The 16656-nt window shown below is 37.0% G+C and overlaps 1 protein-coding gene across 2 annotated transcripts in view; it reads left to right on the plus strand.

Annotated features, from left to right (window-relative positions):
- Window positions 1-1218: 1218 nt before the first annotated feature.
- Window positions 1219-16656, plus strand: part of LOC145784195 (G protein-activated inward rectifier potassium channel 3-like) — a 41613-nt gene continuing 26175 nt past the window's right edge. Inside the window, exons 1-2 of one of the 2 annotated variants that reach the window (XM_082595967.1) lie at window positions 1219-1390; window positions 1652-2076. In XM_082595967.1, coding sequence (XP_082452093.1) covers window positions 1658-2076 — 419 coding nt within the window. In that variant the 5' untranslated portion in view covers window positions 1219-1390; window positions 1652-1657. Of the gene's footprint in view, window positions 1391-1651; window positions 2077-14463; window positions 14697-16656 lie in introns of those variants that run through there. The other variant, XM_082595968.1, reaches the window with a different exon arrangement.

A 16656-nucleotide genomic window follows, 5' to 3' on the forward strand; every position in this document is an offset into this window, starting at 1 on the left:
AAAAGTGTCTTAATCAACTTATGTGACTAATCGGGAACTACAAGGATGGAGAAAGTAAAGGGAAAGTCAGGGAAAAGTCCCACAGGGATGGACAAAGTACAGAAGTCTACTTTGCAAAGACTCTAGAGAGAATATTGATTCATTGTAGATAGGCTACCAGGGATGGGTAAACTTCGGGCACCAGACCAGACCTGCTCAGTTTCGTTGAGTATTCCTGCCATAAAATAATTCTACAAGTGGTTCCAGCAACCAATTATGAGAGCACATGCAGCTACAGCCAGGCAGCAAATTCACAGTTGCTTGATACTGAGCCTGTGGGAAATGTGTCAAATTTTAAAAGTTTAGCAAGCAGCGTAAAAACTTTGCCCACTCCTGCTATATAAGCTACTATACGCAAAAGACCCACTTTTAAACAAGAGATGTTGACGTATTGTTGGGTAAAGATTGAATGATTTAATTTAAATCATAAAGGGTATCTACTAAAATATGGAGATAAGTAATGAAGCTTAGAGAATCGAGACTTGGCATTGTAGACGGGACAGAAAGTAAAAAGTTTGAATATATATAGTAAAAAAGACAACTTAGAACTTATAGTCGATTTTTGCAAAGCTAGTAGGCTGCCCTTGTTAGGGTTTTACCTTCGCATGCCATAAAGGATGGAATAGCGTTTGTAAACAGTTGCGTGGCGTTAATTCATTCTAAAAATGTTGTTTTTTTGCAATCTTTTGTAACCCATGCGGGCTACTTTATAAATATTTTACTGTTGTTGATGAGCTGCATGCTGATATTTGCGTTTAATTTTTAAATGCACATTTTGTGTAGCGCTCTCAGTCAATCGTCAGTCTCATGTTTCAGCCAAGTTCTACAGCATAGAGCGCATTCACAGCTTTTTCATGTCAAAAAGATAAGTGAAACAGCCGCCATGGGTCAAAACTTTCGAAGCGATCAGAACAGTTGCGATAACTGCAAAAGTAGATTCACTCCGGAAGCTTTGGGTCGAGATTAGACAGAAGATCAGAATGCACACATTACAAGCAGAAGAAGGAAGCTTAAATTGTAGATTGTGGCAAGCTGTCTTGAGGCCCAACAAACGAAAGGTTGCGTATACAGCCGTAGCACCGTCGGTAAACACAATACAAAGAATCCGTTGTTCAGCAGTGGAACGATTCCAGTTTAACTCGTTAATTTCTTTTTATTGGGGTTGAGTCGAAAAGGCAAGGAAACGTTCTAGATGTGAAAGTTGTAAAACTGAGACATAAAAATCGATTCTTCGAGCCCAGAAAGCGTGATCTCTAGAGAAGCATCCATTTGATAAATTTGCTTTTTCAGGTCGATGTATTCCTGTTTTATCGCAAGCTGTCAAGAAGACTGAAGCACGGCGCACTGTTGCGTAAGCTTTTTATGTGTTGCCCCAGAACAGTTCGTAATTGAGAAATAACGATTACTCTCTACTCTGTCGTTTAAAATTGCATTACCCTGCATCCCCACGGACGTGCTTGTCGCGAAAACAACAACTATTAAACAAATTGGTGAAGTTAAGGCTTGAAAGTTCGAAAAAAAAGAATTAGTGACTTTTAATGACTAACTAAAACATAAAGTAATTGTTTCGCTTTGTTTTGAAATAGGTTTTAAAAGAAATTTGCCTTTACAGAGGCCCATGTTAAACCAGAAGAATGCAACCAAGACCATTAATATTCAGCGGCCAAAAGACGATTATTCCAGAACAGACATTTCGAACTGTGACACCGAAGAAGATTCAGAGTTGATAATGCCTGATTTGCGTTCTAAAAAAATGGATAGGCCTAACTTGGAAGAAAATTTTGATTCGATACGCTTGATGGATATATTGAGTAGCGATGCTCGCTTGAGTCCTTGCAAGCAAAGCTCCAAGTCGGTGGACAATTTAATGACAGACAACAAGCATCACGACAAGGAATCAGCAACAAAACTGCTGGGAGTTGACGCAAACTCTTCACGTCAGTTCAGTGGCAAAACATTGGATTTTGAAGACACGAGAAACATTACTCGAAGCTTTTCCGACATATTTCCAATTCGGAGCATACAGAAACTATACGCGTAAGTAGCCTATCTAGTGTGGGTTTTATTTTGAAAATACGTTTTTTTACATTCATTTAACGTTTGCAGATGTTAGATCAATGCAAAAAAAGAAAGATTTGCTGTTGGGGCATTTGTTGCATATTCTGTGAAACTGGCATAAAGTGATTATAATGAAGTTTTACCTTAAGGCAGAATAAGACCCTAAATGGGGCCAGATTGCATTGCAGAATACTCAAGCTCGTTCGATTGGAAGTTTTTAAAGATTTTTTTTGTGATTAATATTTCATATTGTTTTGACTGGCTGACTTGACTTGTCTTATTTTCTTTCATAGTGAGTTTATTTAGAGAATTGGGACGAGTCAAGTTCACAGCCCAATAGCGTTGACAGGGGCTCCAAGGGGTTCGTTTTGATCCGGGATGATTTTACGGGCCTAAAATTACTCCAATGTTCCAGAAAACAAAGTGACAACTGCGTTTTCTTTGTCGTCCTATTGTTGGACATGCTTTGCTTGGCCGCCGGAGCTTATTGGCACCAGGCCCAAATTATACTCAACGACCGTATTTAAACCATATCAGAGATAAGATGTACTTTTCCCTTTTACCATTTTATCACTTTATTCTTTTCTTGTAACCTAACCTAAACAGGAATAAGAGCAACGAAATCGATCGACTTAAATTCGAGTTTATAATGTACTTACAAGTTTAAGTTTCCGCTTTCAATCTTTTGAAAGAAGTTTTCAGAAGTTTTTTGTCAATTTCTGTAACAAATTATGTTTGTCGAATCCGTTTTGGCAGTCCATGGCAATTGCAGAGTTCAACTTTGTTTGGGCTAAATTATAAAATGAAAGGTCTATGGGAATGCTTTACGATTGTTTGTAAAAAGTGTTGATAACAACCAGGTTCTCAGAAGAAAGCTCAAGAAACCGAAATGTACTAGTCTACGTTTAGCGTCGGTCTCTCTTGTAAGAATGTTGACCGTGGGGCAAGTTTTGCGTTTTGGGGGTGACGTGTTGTTTCTGTTGCATAAGGGTAAAAAGTGGTTTTTATCATTTCTATCATGCACAGTATCCTATAAACGTGGGACATGATTCCAATTCATAGCCGATTTTGTTTGTATTTTGTTTTGTCTGCCATTGTCAACATAGTTAATATGCGACAAGCAGTCTATGTGACAAGACTTGTGCCAGAAGAGATAGTTTCTTTTAGCGAAGGTTGAAAATTGTTCAACAAGTGAAAGGAGAGAAACAAAATCGATGTATTCCCAGTTTAAAAATCACTCAGCGTGACATTCACAGCATTGAACATTTTGACGTATTGGCGTGCTTTCTAATTTCAGTGTCATGAAATTTCACTCACGTTTCCATTTCAGGTCTTAACCTTAAGAAAATTGTTGCTTCGCACCGTTAATTTATTGTTTCAAAATGTCAAATAGATGTGAAAACGGTTTTGTTTTTACCAACACTTCTGGCGCCGTTGCGCTGTAGACGAGTCAACATTGGCATGGTTGAATGTCAAAATCTTTCAACATTGCTTCTCGCCAGGCTTTGAAAACCAGCTGTCGTTGGCGGTCAATGATGTCAATATCTCATCCATTCGTTCCAACTCACTGCCTGCATAATTAATCATTTGGCTAACTATATTAAAACTATATTACCTCGGTAAACAATCTTCTTTGATCCTTAAGGCCTTATTTTCGCGGTTGCAGGAATAGCAAAAGCAGCGGTCGAGAACTTCGTGACATGAATTAGTGATGTGATACTGATGAGACAAGCCTCATGAGCAAGGCCGTGTGACTACCATCTCGCCCTCCTCCGAAATCCATTAGTGGGCCCCTATGTTTAGTGATTGCTCTTAAAAATAGGACCAGAAAGCGTTTAGGGTGACACACTTTTTCAATGTGGGAAAAAATTACACTCATCATTTAAGCAAAGAGTAAACAACTTTTAAGATTTTATAGAAAAATATAGTTAAAAGGCTATGCCGACAATGCAGAAGGGGATCTAGAAAAAAGTTGGAAAAGGACCAGAATTTCAACAAAGTAAAATTTATAACATAAATGAATGATGTAATGTACAACTTAATGTTCAAATAAATGAAATGGAAAGAGAGTGTGGGGGATTTGCCCGCCCAGAAAATTTGACAACCATGATTTTGTTTTGGTGAATTTTTAGGCATTTTTAAGAGCAATAATTTCTTTTTATCAAGATACACACTTTGTATGTAACCAAATTCATTAAGTTAAAATTGGATTGGGATAGAAGTTTTATTTGAAATTTAAGTTAGCTTACCATTTCAAACCTTTTTATTCACAGCCACAGGATTTCAATAATTTTCTGAAAGTTTGTATAGCCGAGTAGTGTATTGTAGCCTTTCAGCAGGCTAGAACCTCGAAAATGTTACCTGAGGTATCTCCACCTTCACCGATAGGCCAATTTAATTATTATTAATTAACCCGGCTATTTGAGTGAGCAGTATTTACTTCGAAATATTGCATCATTTTGTTAGTTTTTTAGACACAAAAAACTTTTCACTCCTTCCCTAAGTACGCTTGCCCAATATCGCCGAGATGAACGAAATGTGGTTGAGTAAAGAATTTTTTTTTACAAAAATGGACAAAAATTGTAAAATGCAAGCCGAAAAACGCTACACGAACTAAATATGAGTTGGCCCCTAGTTAGAGGTAAGCCACCAGTCGGGGGTTTAGAAACCAGTAAATATGGCCTTGCATGATTTAATTAGCTATTGAGTATCAAGCTTCTGAAGTATTTTTTTATTTTTAAACAGTCAAAAAACATTAGATAGGCTAAACTAAACGAAATGGGCCCCTCCCGGGCGGGGGGTACGGGGCCCGGTTAACACAGCCCTGCTCATGGAAAAACACGTGTCTATCGCTGTCAATTCTAGCTACACTCGACAACCGAGAAACAGGTGTAGAAACTTTGCGCTGTAATAATTGCAGACCGTTATGGGTGGGAATCTGAAAAGAACTTGACAGAAAGCATAGCCATATCAAAACTTTTCGACAAGCTGTCACCGCAATGAAGATGCTGAATGTTATAGTTAAGGCTAGTAAGACTCATACGGTCATCCACTGAATCGTGAAGGTGTTATGATGGTGAAAAAAGCAGAGAAAAAAGTTGACGTCAAACTGCAAAGTCTTTGAAAGTGCACTGCACTTCCATGAAACCAACAACAACATGTTTATTTAATGAATATTTAATGAATTTATCCATATGATATAATTATATCGAAAATTCCAAGTTGAATAGTAAGTTAGACACACCAAACAGCCAAACGTTTCCTTATACCTGCTTTCTTTCCACTTGAGATATTTTGTCAATAAACATACTCAGGGCTTTTTGTCTTTGAAGAATATCAATGGTAGCTACTTTTGTTTACTACATGTACGCAATGATAATTCAATTAGCCCGAACATTTGCATTCGATTTACGTTTGTGATGTTTCTGCCAATCAAACCACAAAGCTACTCACAGCCTCAATGTGTACAGTAGGCCTAAACTACGTTTAAAAGTGAAGATAAAGCTAATAGTATAGGCCTATACCAATGCGTTAACCTAAATTTTTCTTTTTACTGCAATCCAAGACTTTTTCACTCCAAAAGCAGTCCACGAAAAGAAAAAGGCTGGAGACCACTCCATTCAAAAAATCATTCCAATTGTACTTTGATATAACATTTTCCGATGTTGAATCAGTGTAAAATGGAACAATTCGTTAGCTGGAGTCTAGCATGAATACAATGACTCCTTGACCCAATACCACAATTAGAGACAAGTCTATTGTTAGTAACGCCAGAGTTTCACAGCATTGCTTATTTAGTTTTAAAAAATGTTGTTAGAGTTTACCAACATCTTTATGAAGGGAGATTGCTCTTTTACGGTTGAGAAGCATTTCAAACATTTACTCAAATCGCTTGATAAGTAGTGCATAAAAATAAGGTCGGAGACCTGAAACAGTTCTGACATGAGAAAGAAACATTTTTTTGTATGTTTTGAACTTTAAATATCCGAGATGACCTTTTGAAAACCTACTTTTTATCTAACTTTAGTCACTTGCGGCGAAAGTAATTTACGGGGTCGACAAGCAAGGGAAGGATAAGATTACGAAGTGACCTATGAGGCGAATAACAATAACTCGCTTTGTAAGCGTGTTATTGCCTTATATTTACATGTCATTTTATCAGCGGTGTTGATTGTTGAAGCCTCCGTACAAGTGACCTCTCTTCATGCGAATTACTGAATACTATAAAATCTGATCCAAATCTTTCCCCTAAAAAAAGTTCTAACTTTATCATTTTTGCGGATTGCAACAACGTCATTGATTCAATAACATGATTGAACTATCACAAGATGTTTCAGGTGATAATCTGCTTTTATTCCAACGTTTTGTTAATTAGGCACGCCTGACTTCTTCAGGGAGCTAGGTCAGGTAGTGACTCCCTGTCCAGGATGGCAAAAACAAGATAATGTTGCTATAAACCAATTAGACATGCAAAATGAAATTCAACTTTCAAACAAATATTTTAGCGCGCACATACGCGATATTTTTTGTTTAAAAGTTGAATTTCATTTTGCATGTTTGGTTAGTTTACAGCAACATGGTCCTGTGTTTTGCCATGCTAGACAGGTGGCCACTATCGGGTCTAGCCCCCTGAAGAAGTCAGTCGTGTCTGATTGATGAAACGTCGGAATGAAAGCAGATTATCAACTTATACATCTTGTGATAGTTCAGCTTAGTTTGCACCAGAAGAATGTCTGGTAAACAGCCTCATTCAAATTTTTAACTTGTCATTATGAGTTCAGTTCAGTTTATTTTGTTCTGTTGGTAAACAAACAAAAATATACAAAAACACAATCAACACAAATAATTTTCGCACAACAAGGATGGCAACGAAAAACCAAAAGGTCAATGAAGTCAACTGCCACCCGAACATCTACAAAAAAAAACACCAAACATTAGGAACATTAATAAATAATAGCTGTAGATAACACTGATAATGCATAATATCGATACTTAACATAATACATTGTATTGACTGACTAGTTGCAAGGTTGGCAAAGAGAAGTAATAAAATACACACATCACTCAGGTTGCGACAGTGAGTTTTAGACGTTTCACAACTTTAAAACATTTCAACAACGCTACTGTTTATCTTAGATTGAACAGCACTTTCCTGCTGTCTCAATGCAAATTTCAATTATCTCGTTGAACATAACGTACTACATCAGGAGTTCCCAACCTTTTTTACACCGTGGCCCCCTTTAAAAATTTTGAAAAATCAATGGCCCCCTATTTTTTCAGCCTTGTAAAAATATAAGAAACGTCATTTCAACTAAAAAAATTATTATTTTTGAAACAACCGGGAATTAAAGACCATTTCATGAAGATTTTGGCAAAATGTAGGCTACTAGTATTTTATTAAATTTTAATTTATTTTTTTTATTATATAGTGTTGGAGTGGACTTAGAGATATTAAATTAAAAAAATTATTATTTTTCAAATATTTCCATGGCTCCCTTGAAAAAGGCTCATGGCCTACTATGGGGCCATGGTCCCCAGGTTGGGAACCCCTGTACACTAATGGTAATAATTACTACTGTAATGTTGTGGTTTAAAAGAAAACCAATTTAAAAGGCAATCTCCACTTAAATATTCTTTCTTTGCGCAAGGTCGATAAATGACGTAATTAACGTAAAACTGATAAGAAAATAGAGCATAAAACAGGTAAATGTTGTGTGAAGAGAACAAAGCCAGTGTCACCTGAGTTAATTGAACGTGAACACCGCAGCGCTGCGCGGTCAATATTTCAATTAGTGAAGACTCACAAGTCACAAGGACGGCACCGCAGAAAGATGAAAGTGAGACGAGAGCAGAAGTATGTGAGCTCTGATAAATAAGTGTTTCCGAGCAGTTCGAATACTCAAACTACTGCAGAAATTTGAAGCAGTGTTATGATGTAACTTAAGTTTTTAGTGAGCCTTAGTTGTTAGCAAGAGAATATTCTAAATTCATAAATTACTGAAAAGCTTATTGAAAGATATTCAGCTGTGATCTTTAGGGCTTGTAAATATTTTTAAAGTGGTGATTTGGAAATATGAACACGGACTTTACATACGACGCGATTTGATGTGAGCGCTGATAAAACTAACCCTTGTCAGATAAAAATGCAATCTTTTTGTTGATGTTGTGAAGTAAGCAGGAATGAAACATGACCGTACTTGTATGACCTTTGGCTTTTCGTAGACCCATACTTTAGAGTTTTACTACAAACCAAAAGAAAGTCTGAATCTTTTTCGAGAAATTGAAAAATAAGAACTGAAAGCAATTAGTTGGGTATAGCTTAAGTTTCAAATTACACTTTCCTAGAAAGTATTTCGTTGTACTTTTTTGCGTTTCGTTTGCCATACAGGCCAAAATAATGGAGATTAAAAGTTTTATCACAGTTTTTTTTCAGCAATGCAAAATTACAAACTGCTTTCGTATAAAACTAATTTTTTGATTGGTGTATTTTGTTGTGCAATTCAAAACAACACAAGAAAATGACACAGCACACAAACGAATCATACTTAACAAGGAAAATATACAGATAAGGCCCACAGGTATATTGCATACATATGCGATAGTGTAACACAAGATGACAAAATGAGATACGTCAAAATTGTCCAGATTATTGATTTTTCAGCAAACTTTCAAAAGGTATGCAGTTTCACTTCAGCATTATCACTGATACAGTGATAACGAGAAACATATTTTTTAGTGCAGGCAGAGTTGTTTTTGTTAAGCTTGAGGGGAACCAATTTCATGATTGCAGAAGATGATTAAATTCAAGGAAACGGACAAGTAGGCTACTCAAGAGCTAAATCAAATAATCTATTTTTTGTTTTTTTGCTTCTCACACTTCATCACTATTTTTTTGTGATCAACAATAAGTAAAATTCTGTTTCAATGCTTGCTGCACTCATTTTTTTGTGCACCAGCTTGTAGAGTAAGCTTATACAGACGATTCAAACTTAAAAGCTAGCTGTTGATGAATTTCATCAAAATGTATCCTCTTTTTAGGTGATAAAAATATGGTAACCTGGGTACAACTTGTAGGCTGCTATATAGCGAGGTAGTGATCACAAATATCATCTTAACTGTTATCAAGGGTAAGCTGTGAGCAATGAGGTAAAAAGTGTTAGCTTGTCTTTGCAAGGCTTTAATTTTTTTCAAAAATCTGATTCGAAATGACACAAAAGGAAAGTATTTTTGAACCCTCGTAAGCCTGAATAGTCAATTCCCAATTACTTGCAAGACCAAGACAAAAGAATTTTGCTTCGAAACAAAATGCTTACGATGTATTTTAGATTCGACCAGCCCTAGTTTCTATCAACAAGAAGGATGTATCACCTTTGCTTAATTGGCATTAGCGTAATGTGCTGTAGGTTTCTTTTGTCAACAATTTAGTCTAGCCATCATAAAAACGTTATTACTTTTTTTAGCTATGACTTTTAAATAATATTGCAGCCATACAGGCTGTAAATTTTCTTGGACAAAGGTTAGTGATAAAACTTCACAATGACTTAAATTGCTGCATCGTAACAGAGGAACGGTAAAGCTATCATGTTATAATAAAATAGCTTGTACAACTTGTTTGTGAGGATGAAAGAATCAACAGACTACTTTTACAGCAGTGCCACGCAAGAAAACAGAATAAGCATAAAGTACACAGGGTTTCCATCTTGAATCTCTATCAATATTCAAATGTCACGTCGTGTCAGAACGCTGTCCAGCTGCCAGCGTGTTTGTTTTGTACGCGTCGCCGTTTAATTCTGACGTAAAGCCACTTTAATGACAGTTTTTTTATATATATTTTTTAAACAAAAGATCCTTTTGGAAACACATTCTACTCCAGCCTCGTTGCACCTAGCATGAAAATATACGTTTTTTTTGTGTACATTACTCATTGATGAAGGGACAGTATTATTTGCGTGGGATGAAATAAGAAAAAAAGCGCCTATTAACTATTTTAAATATGCTTTTGTACGATTCCGAAAAGAGTTTTTTTATTAAATCAATTCTGCAATCGCTTCTTTTTCTGATTGAAAGAAAATTATGGACAAAACAAGTAAAATCGTACGAAGAGAAAATGTAGGCTATAAATTTTTCTATTTGGGGCTGCTTTAGTCTGTTTTATCAAAACAAAAAATAGACAGCTCAAAATGAAGATACTAGGCTTACAATTCTATTCAGCAAACGTTTCGAAAACTAGACTATTTTCTTCTTCAGTGCCATTGAATCAAAACCATTCCGGTTGACGGTAAGTTTTAAATTAAATTACTGCTGACGTCACTAGGGCTAATCCACAAGCTTAGCCTAACCACAAATTACGTAACATATGTCAGCCACAATTTAATTCGAAGCTGAACAACAAGTGACTGCATCCATTTCACAGCACTGAAAATGAAAACGGTCTAGTTTTTAAAACGTTTACTGAACATGAGTTTGTAGTTTTGGGCTGTTTATTTTTGGATTAGATGGACCAAGGGTTCCAACCACAGTCGGAATAAAACCTGTGTTTATGGTATTGAGTTTGCAATTCTACACGTTGTGAAAATGTTCGGTTCTTGTTTGTTTTCCACTGACACTATCATCTTGTGATCGCATCGGCCTACCTCGCGATGTGAATTGTTTGTTTTAGACTCATTTTGCTTTAAAACATGGTTTTTACAAAACATAAAAACAGGCTGAAAGAAACAAAAAGCAATTACGAGAAATAAAAAATATATAGGCTATATTCTTTGCAATAGCTAGTCATGTATATTTTCTAGGCTACATTGCGCTCTGATTTACCTGCTTAACATAAACAATATTTCGGACGTGTTAATTTATTCTACAGCGGTACAACCCCTTTTTACGTTTAGCTTATACATTACAAAACTTCTTCTCATAAGAAAATGAGGCTTTTACATCACCACACAAATGATTGCGTACCTTTTTTTTGGACATTTGTGCTGCACTTAATTTCCAAATAAAGCTTAATCACATAATCATCTTATTTTAAAAGTTAATTTTATTGAGCTGCTTGTTTGCTTGTTGCTTGAAAATATGTAAAGTGGTCGCAAAAATAACATTAAAAAAAGAAACCAAGAGCAAAAACGTTTTGACATCACCAGTCATCACGTATTGGCAGGGTTATTTATATGTATATGGTTCGGCAATAACCTGTAGCTTAGTAGCCTACAGACAGTAACCAACAGAAAACCATAAATTAGTACAACCGTTTAAATGTAAACTCTAGTTACTTTCAAAGATGACAAAGATTAAAAATCCCGCTTTTGAAAAGTGATTTAACCAAGGACCATCGCTTAGTTCCACGTCTTGCATGAGAACACTTTTGGTATTTGATTTTCTGTGCGCGCAATATACACGTTAGACTTTATGTTTTCACTTGGAACAAGTAGCCTAAGGTTTTGACCGAAGAAACGAACGCTCGTGTTGTGTTGACAAGATCAAGTTTTATGGCAAAGTCAATTTCGCAGATGGAATGTAAGTATATAACACAGATAACTACAAATTGATGGCAGTAAGCCTGCAGTTACACATGAAAAGATCTTCTGACAATTTTTACAAATTATGGTTCACGTTCACGCAGAAAAAAATCAGCAGCATTCGCAATAAATACGCCGTGACTTTGCAGCGCTGTCACAATTCAACCATGAAACGAGATAACCAAAAAAACGTGTTGATTTCAAGCGCTGATTGCAGTGTGATGATTGATTTGCTTCAAATTGAAACGTTGCCGAATGTTCACCGACCTAGCCGTAGCTTACATTGAGGGTGAGCTATTGAAGTAGTCAGTGTAAGTTTTTGGTAGTTTATTCAAGAAAACGTAAGAAAACTATTAAAAAGTGTTTCAATGAAAGGTTGGTTTTGGTTTTTGAATCTTTATCCTCGGACTCAGGCGCGAATCTAAGAGTTTTTTCGGGGGGGGCCAGAAAATTTGAAAATCAATTAAAAAGAAAGAAAAAGCTAAACAGATATGAACAATGATACTACGACATATACGATATGCTAGAAAATAGACATTAAAACAACCATTTTCATCAATTGTGATGCCGAGGGACTAATATCAGCTATTTAGAAGCATATCAAACCATTTGATGCGGAAACATACAATTTTTCACAAAATTTCGGGGGGGGGCCGGGCCCCTTGGGCCCCCCCATAAATCCGCGCCTGCTCGGACTGGCAAAGCCTTGATAGGTTATTCCTGGTAGTTTCGCATACTTGTAGAGGCTCTTGACGCAAGGCCGGTTACCTAGATTGGCAGAGTGAAGTTTTCCGATTGTTGAAGTGTTGTTGCCTGGGAATTATTCCATTCACTGGGTGCCGCTGAATGGAAAGCAGTCTTGAAATGCGTTGCTCAAGCGCACACCCCGAGAGTCAAACTAGCGCCGCGTGATCTTGAGCCAGATGTGTAACCACTGAGCTAACGGAGCGGAGCTTTTGTACTTCACAGAAAACAACTTTTTGTAGATGTTAGACCTAAGGGAACGTTCAAATATTACGTAACGCTTTTTTTCCAAATTTTTGACCCCCCTCCTCCATGTAACGCCAACGTATCGCTTTTTTCAATCCCCCCCTCCCCCATGTAACGCTTTTTCACTACGAATTCAGCACAAAAAACTACCATTCCGTACTCGAAAGCGTTACGTAACGTTTTGCTTGAACCCCCTCCCCCCCGATGTGACGCTAACGTAACGCTTTGCATAAACCCCCCTCCCCCTCGAAGGCGTTACGTAATATTTGAACGTTCCCTAAGTAGATTTTTTTGCTTTACTGACGAAAATATATCTCGTGCTGTGGATTGACCCGTGAAATTGTGGTTTGCTTCGGCTTGGTGTTAATAGCTGTTTTCATCGAGCAAAATGCTCACTTACTGTAAGTTATCTTCTGTGTTCTGTCACTTCTGTGTGTGGTGTCATATGCCAGAAACTAGACTACTCTTGAACATTTTGTTTTCCACATCATATAACTTTGAATGTTGATTTGAAGAAAATTTTCAGCAGTAGTTACTTACGCACGAAGAAGTTATAATAATTTAAGCATTGCTACGTTGCTGAATAATTCATGGTCAAAGCACTGCTGTGTCCGTCGCTTCTAATTAGTCTGAGATGATATTGCAGGCTACTGGAAATTTGAGAATGACCATAACTTTTTAGCTATGATAATTATAATGAAAGACTAATTTTATTAGCCAGGCAGCAAATGAGTAGCCTATAGCTAGTTGTTTGTTTTGTTCAGGAGCGCTCTTAGAGAATTATGCAGTACTATCTGTAATAGTTGTAACAGTAACGCCAAACTCTGTAGCCTTGAAACGATATTGTATATTGTGTGCAGGCTAACTGATGAAAATCGCCGGTTCCCTATCGTCTGTAACATACTAGTTCTATTGTATTTTGTAATGTCTTTAAATTTTTATTTGGATCGACAGGGCTAAAACGAGAGCAGCCACTGACAGAATAAAATGAGCCAGATCGTGAAGATCTTCGATACTCGGCTTGAAGTTTTGGTCAACACTTGGCAGGGCTTACCAGTCGGTTGCATTCTTACCTTTGTGATATGAAACAATCAATCAGCTAAAGTCAATGAAATAAAGTAGACAGTCGAAATTCTTCCTGACCATCAGCACAAACAATGAGCACTGTTGATTGTGACGATGTAGGCTACGACAACGTAATAATGTAGTCGTTGATGCAAGATGACAGACAGCAGAATTAGAAGTGCTTGCCGACAGTGGACTTCCCCCTCCCCCCAGATTTTTCCCTCCTCTTGCAGTGGGTCCATACTTTTAAAGTCAAGGCTATTCTGTTTTTGTAGTTGCAAACTTTTCCAATAGGTTGAGTAAGCAACCTAATGCTTCAGAGTTACACGCGTTAATTTATGATAAATTTTAAGGGTGACTGACTATGCTTTTGATTTTCTACCCAGTTCGGAAAACTTCTACCGATACGTAACCAAATGTATCTTTGGATCTAACACTGCTTCAGCTTAATTGCATATTTAGCAAGCAATGGTGTGAAGAGAAGAGATTAATCTTCCAGAATATGCCAATCTTTCTGGCATAACTACGTTTCAATACTTTACTCAGGTTGATTTCCTAGTGTCAAAAATATAAACGTTGAGTCAATGTACACGGACGGATAAAATGTAACTAAGCTAGCTTAAGAAAGGTGCTGCGATTCTATTTCTTTCAGACGCAGGAGGCTTAATTTGGTGTGTTTTTTTCGGCGTTGAAGGAACTACGCATTGTTTGTTATTCATGTAACTGTATTCAAATCACGTTCAGATGAAATTATTCGGTCATCATTCTGAGCATTGATTATTTTTCAACAGATGGTGTGGTATTTTGTCTTCTGTAAGACGCATCTACTTAAATTTAATTTGGCTAGACTGCAATTAACATCGAGGCACATGAGCTAAGACCAGTATTAAAACCATATGAAATGGTTTTGATAAACAACCATCATAATGGAATAGATTCGTCTGCGACCCAAGGAAGTGAGTGTACAAACAGAGTAAGCATGGAAAGCAAGGTAGACAAACTCACTGGTACGGGAAGCGCTTCTAGACCGAAGTTGTGAGTTTCTATTTAACAAATCACAATTGTCTTTAAATATTTCTATATGCTACTAGCTTGGTGATCTTTACAGTCGTTAATGTAGTTTTTAACCAATATTTTAACGTTTAGGACTGCTATTTAAGACTTTACAAACGTAGATACAAATGACCTGTTTTATTCTGATGCATTAGACTTAAACAGATTGTTTTTAGGTACATTTTTTAAGTAAACAACAATCATGCTGCTAAAAGCGAAACTCGGTGAACTGAACTGCTTCAGGGCTGGAAGCTGTTGTGTTTTTCAGTCCAGAGTGTCGTTACAGTTGTTGTGCAAAGTCAAATTTATATTACGATTTTTTATTTTATGTATATTGCAGATTTAATTCCTGATGAGGACACACGTACGTGTCGAAAACGTTTGAGTTTTTTTAAATTATGTTATATTTTTTGTGTGTAAAAAAGTATGTTAAACCCGCTAAGGTTACTTTGTTTTGTTTTTCTATAAGGTGAAGTTGTAAAAACACTATTCACCAACTTCACCTTGTACTTTTGATAGATTTCGATATATGACGTCATGGAATTTTGACAAGCGCTAAGTTGTGTGGCCCGATAACTCACGTGTAGTTGACAAAGTGGCCCGCGACCGCAAAAAGGTTCGTCACCCATAGATCGTTTTATCAAGAGGCAGCCGTGAGCTCTCTAGGTACTGTAAGTGTCAAACTAACAACTCCACAGCATTGGTCAGACATTTCAACCGCTCGGCAGCGTACCAGTGAAATTGTATACGCCAATGGTGGATAATTTTGCAAAATTGCAACTTTCTGAGATATGGCATTGCGTATGATGAACGAAAAACAAGCCAAACCAAGCGCAGCTCGAAATACTTCTTCAGTTGGATTCTGCTTTGGCATATACTTTGTGTGAATACAACTGCAATTATTTTTCCATGCTTTTCAAGGACCATTGCTACAGTTTGGAAAAACTCGACTGTGAGGCTATATGACTGTAGGCCTACAAGTTTTTTCGGGAGATCGGGAGGTGTGTCGGGATAGTCGGGAGGTGTGCCCAAGTAAAGCACCGTCTGAATAGTTGGCATCTGCGCATGCAAAGTCACCTAAAAAACAAAACTTGGCCTTTAATATAAGAAACCCGCAAAGTATATAAGAAAGACATCCTTGATCTTCGTTTTTTCAAGCATGGTGTTTGTTTGTCATATCCAAGCTTACGCCTGGTAGTTGAAGATTTAGATTAAATGAACGAGAAGGCAAAGAAGCTAATCTTCATGTTCACTTTCAGGCATGTCTTTGTGTTCTGCCAAAAACACAGCCACATGCTCTTGAGCGGTGTCGAACAGGCGACTTTTCGTCCGCCGAGCCAGTGTTCTTACCACTCTGCTATGCAGCCAAGCATGTTTATGATGCGTCTTGCCACGGCCTACTCTGTTCTAAAAGGCCGTGGTCTTGCAAAGAAACTGTCCTGCATTAGTGATGGTCATTAAAGTTTTTTTGCGAGGGTTCGTCAGCTTTCCTCACTGGTTGGCCACGCTCTCGCAACTGACAATTGAAACATATTAAGCTACGGAAAACGATAATGAATACCCCACTATTATTTCAATGAAAATACAATAGCTCAGACATGAAAATAGGCTACACCTCATTAAGATTCACTTTCATATGCCATGTCTCTTTCAATTCATGACTTGCATACACCGAGTAACTTACAAAGAAAACTATGTGACATATAGAAATCGATTTAAAGAAGCCGTAATGAAAATGTTGCTTTGATTTTGAAGAGATTTGTTTTTGAAACTGTATTATTCGCAACAGACTGCGACTTTATAAGCCTAACCAGGAAAGTATTGTTAATGTTTCCTGGTTAGGCTTATGATGGTACAATTTTATACTATACTCTTTCGTGTGATTTTTCATTTATTTCGCTTTTGGTTGTTAGTCTTTTCCATCAATTCTTCAACGTATGAT

This window comes from Aplidium turbinatum, chromosome 15, assembly GCF_918807975.1.
Source record: "Aplidium turbinatum chromosome 15, kaAplTurb1.1, whole genome shotgun sequence".
Classification (NCBI taxonomy): Eukaryota; Metazoa; Chordata; class Ascidiacea; order Aplousobranchia; family Polyclinidae; genus Aplidium; species Aplidium turbinatum.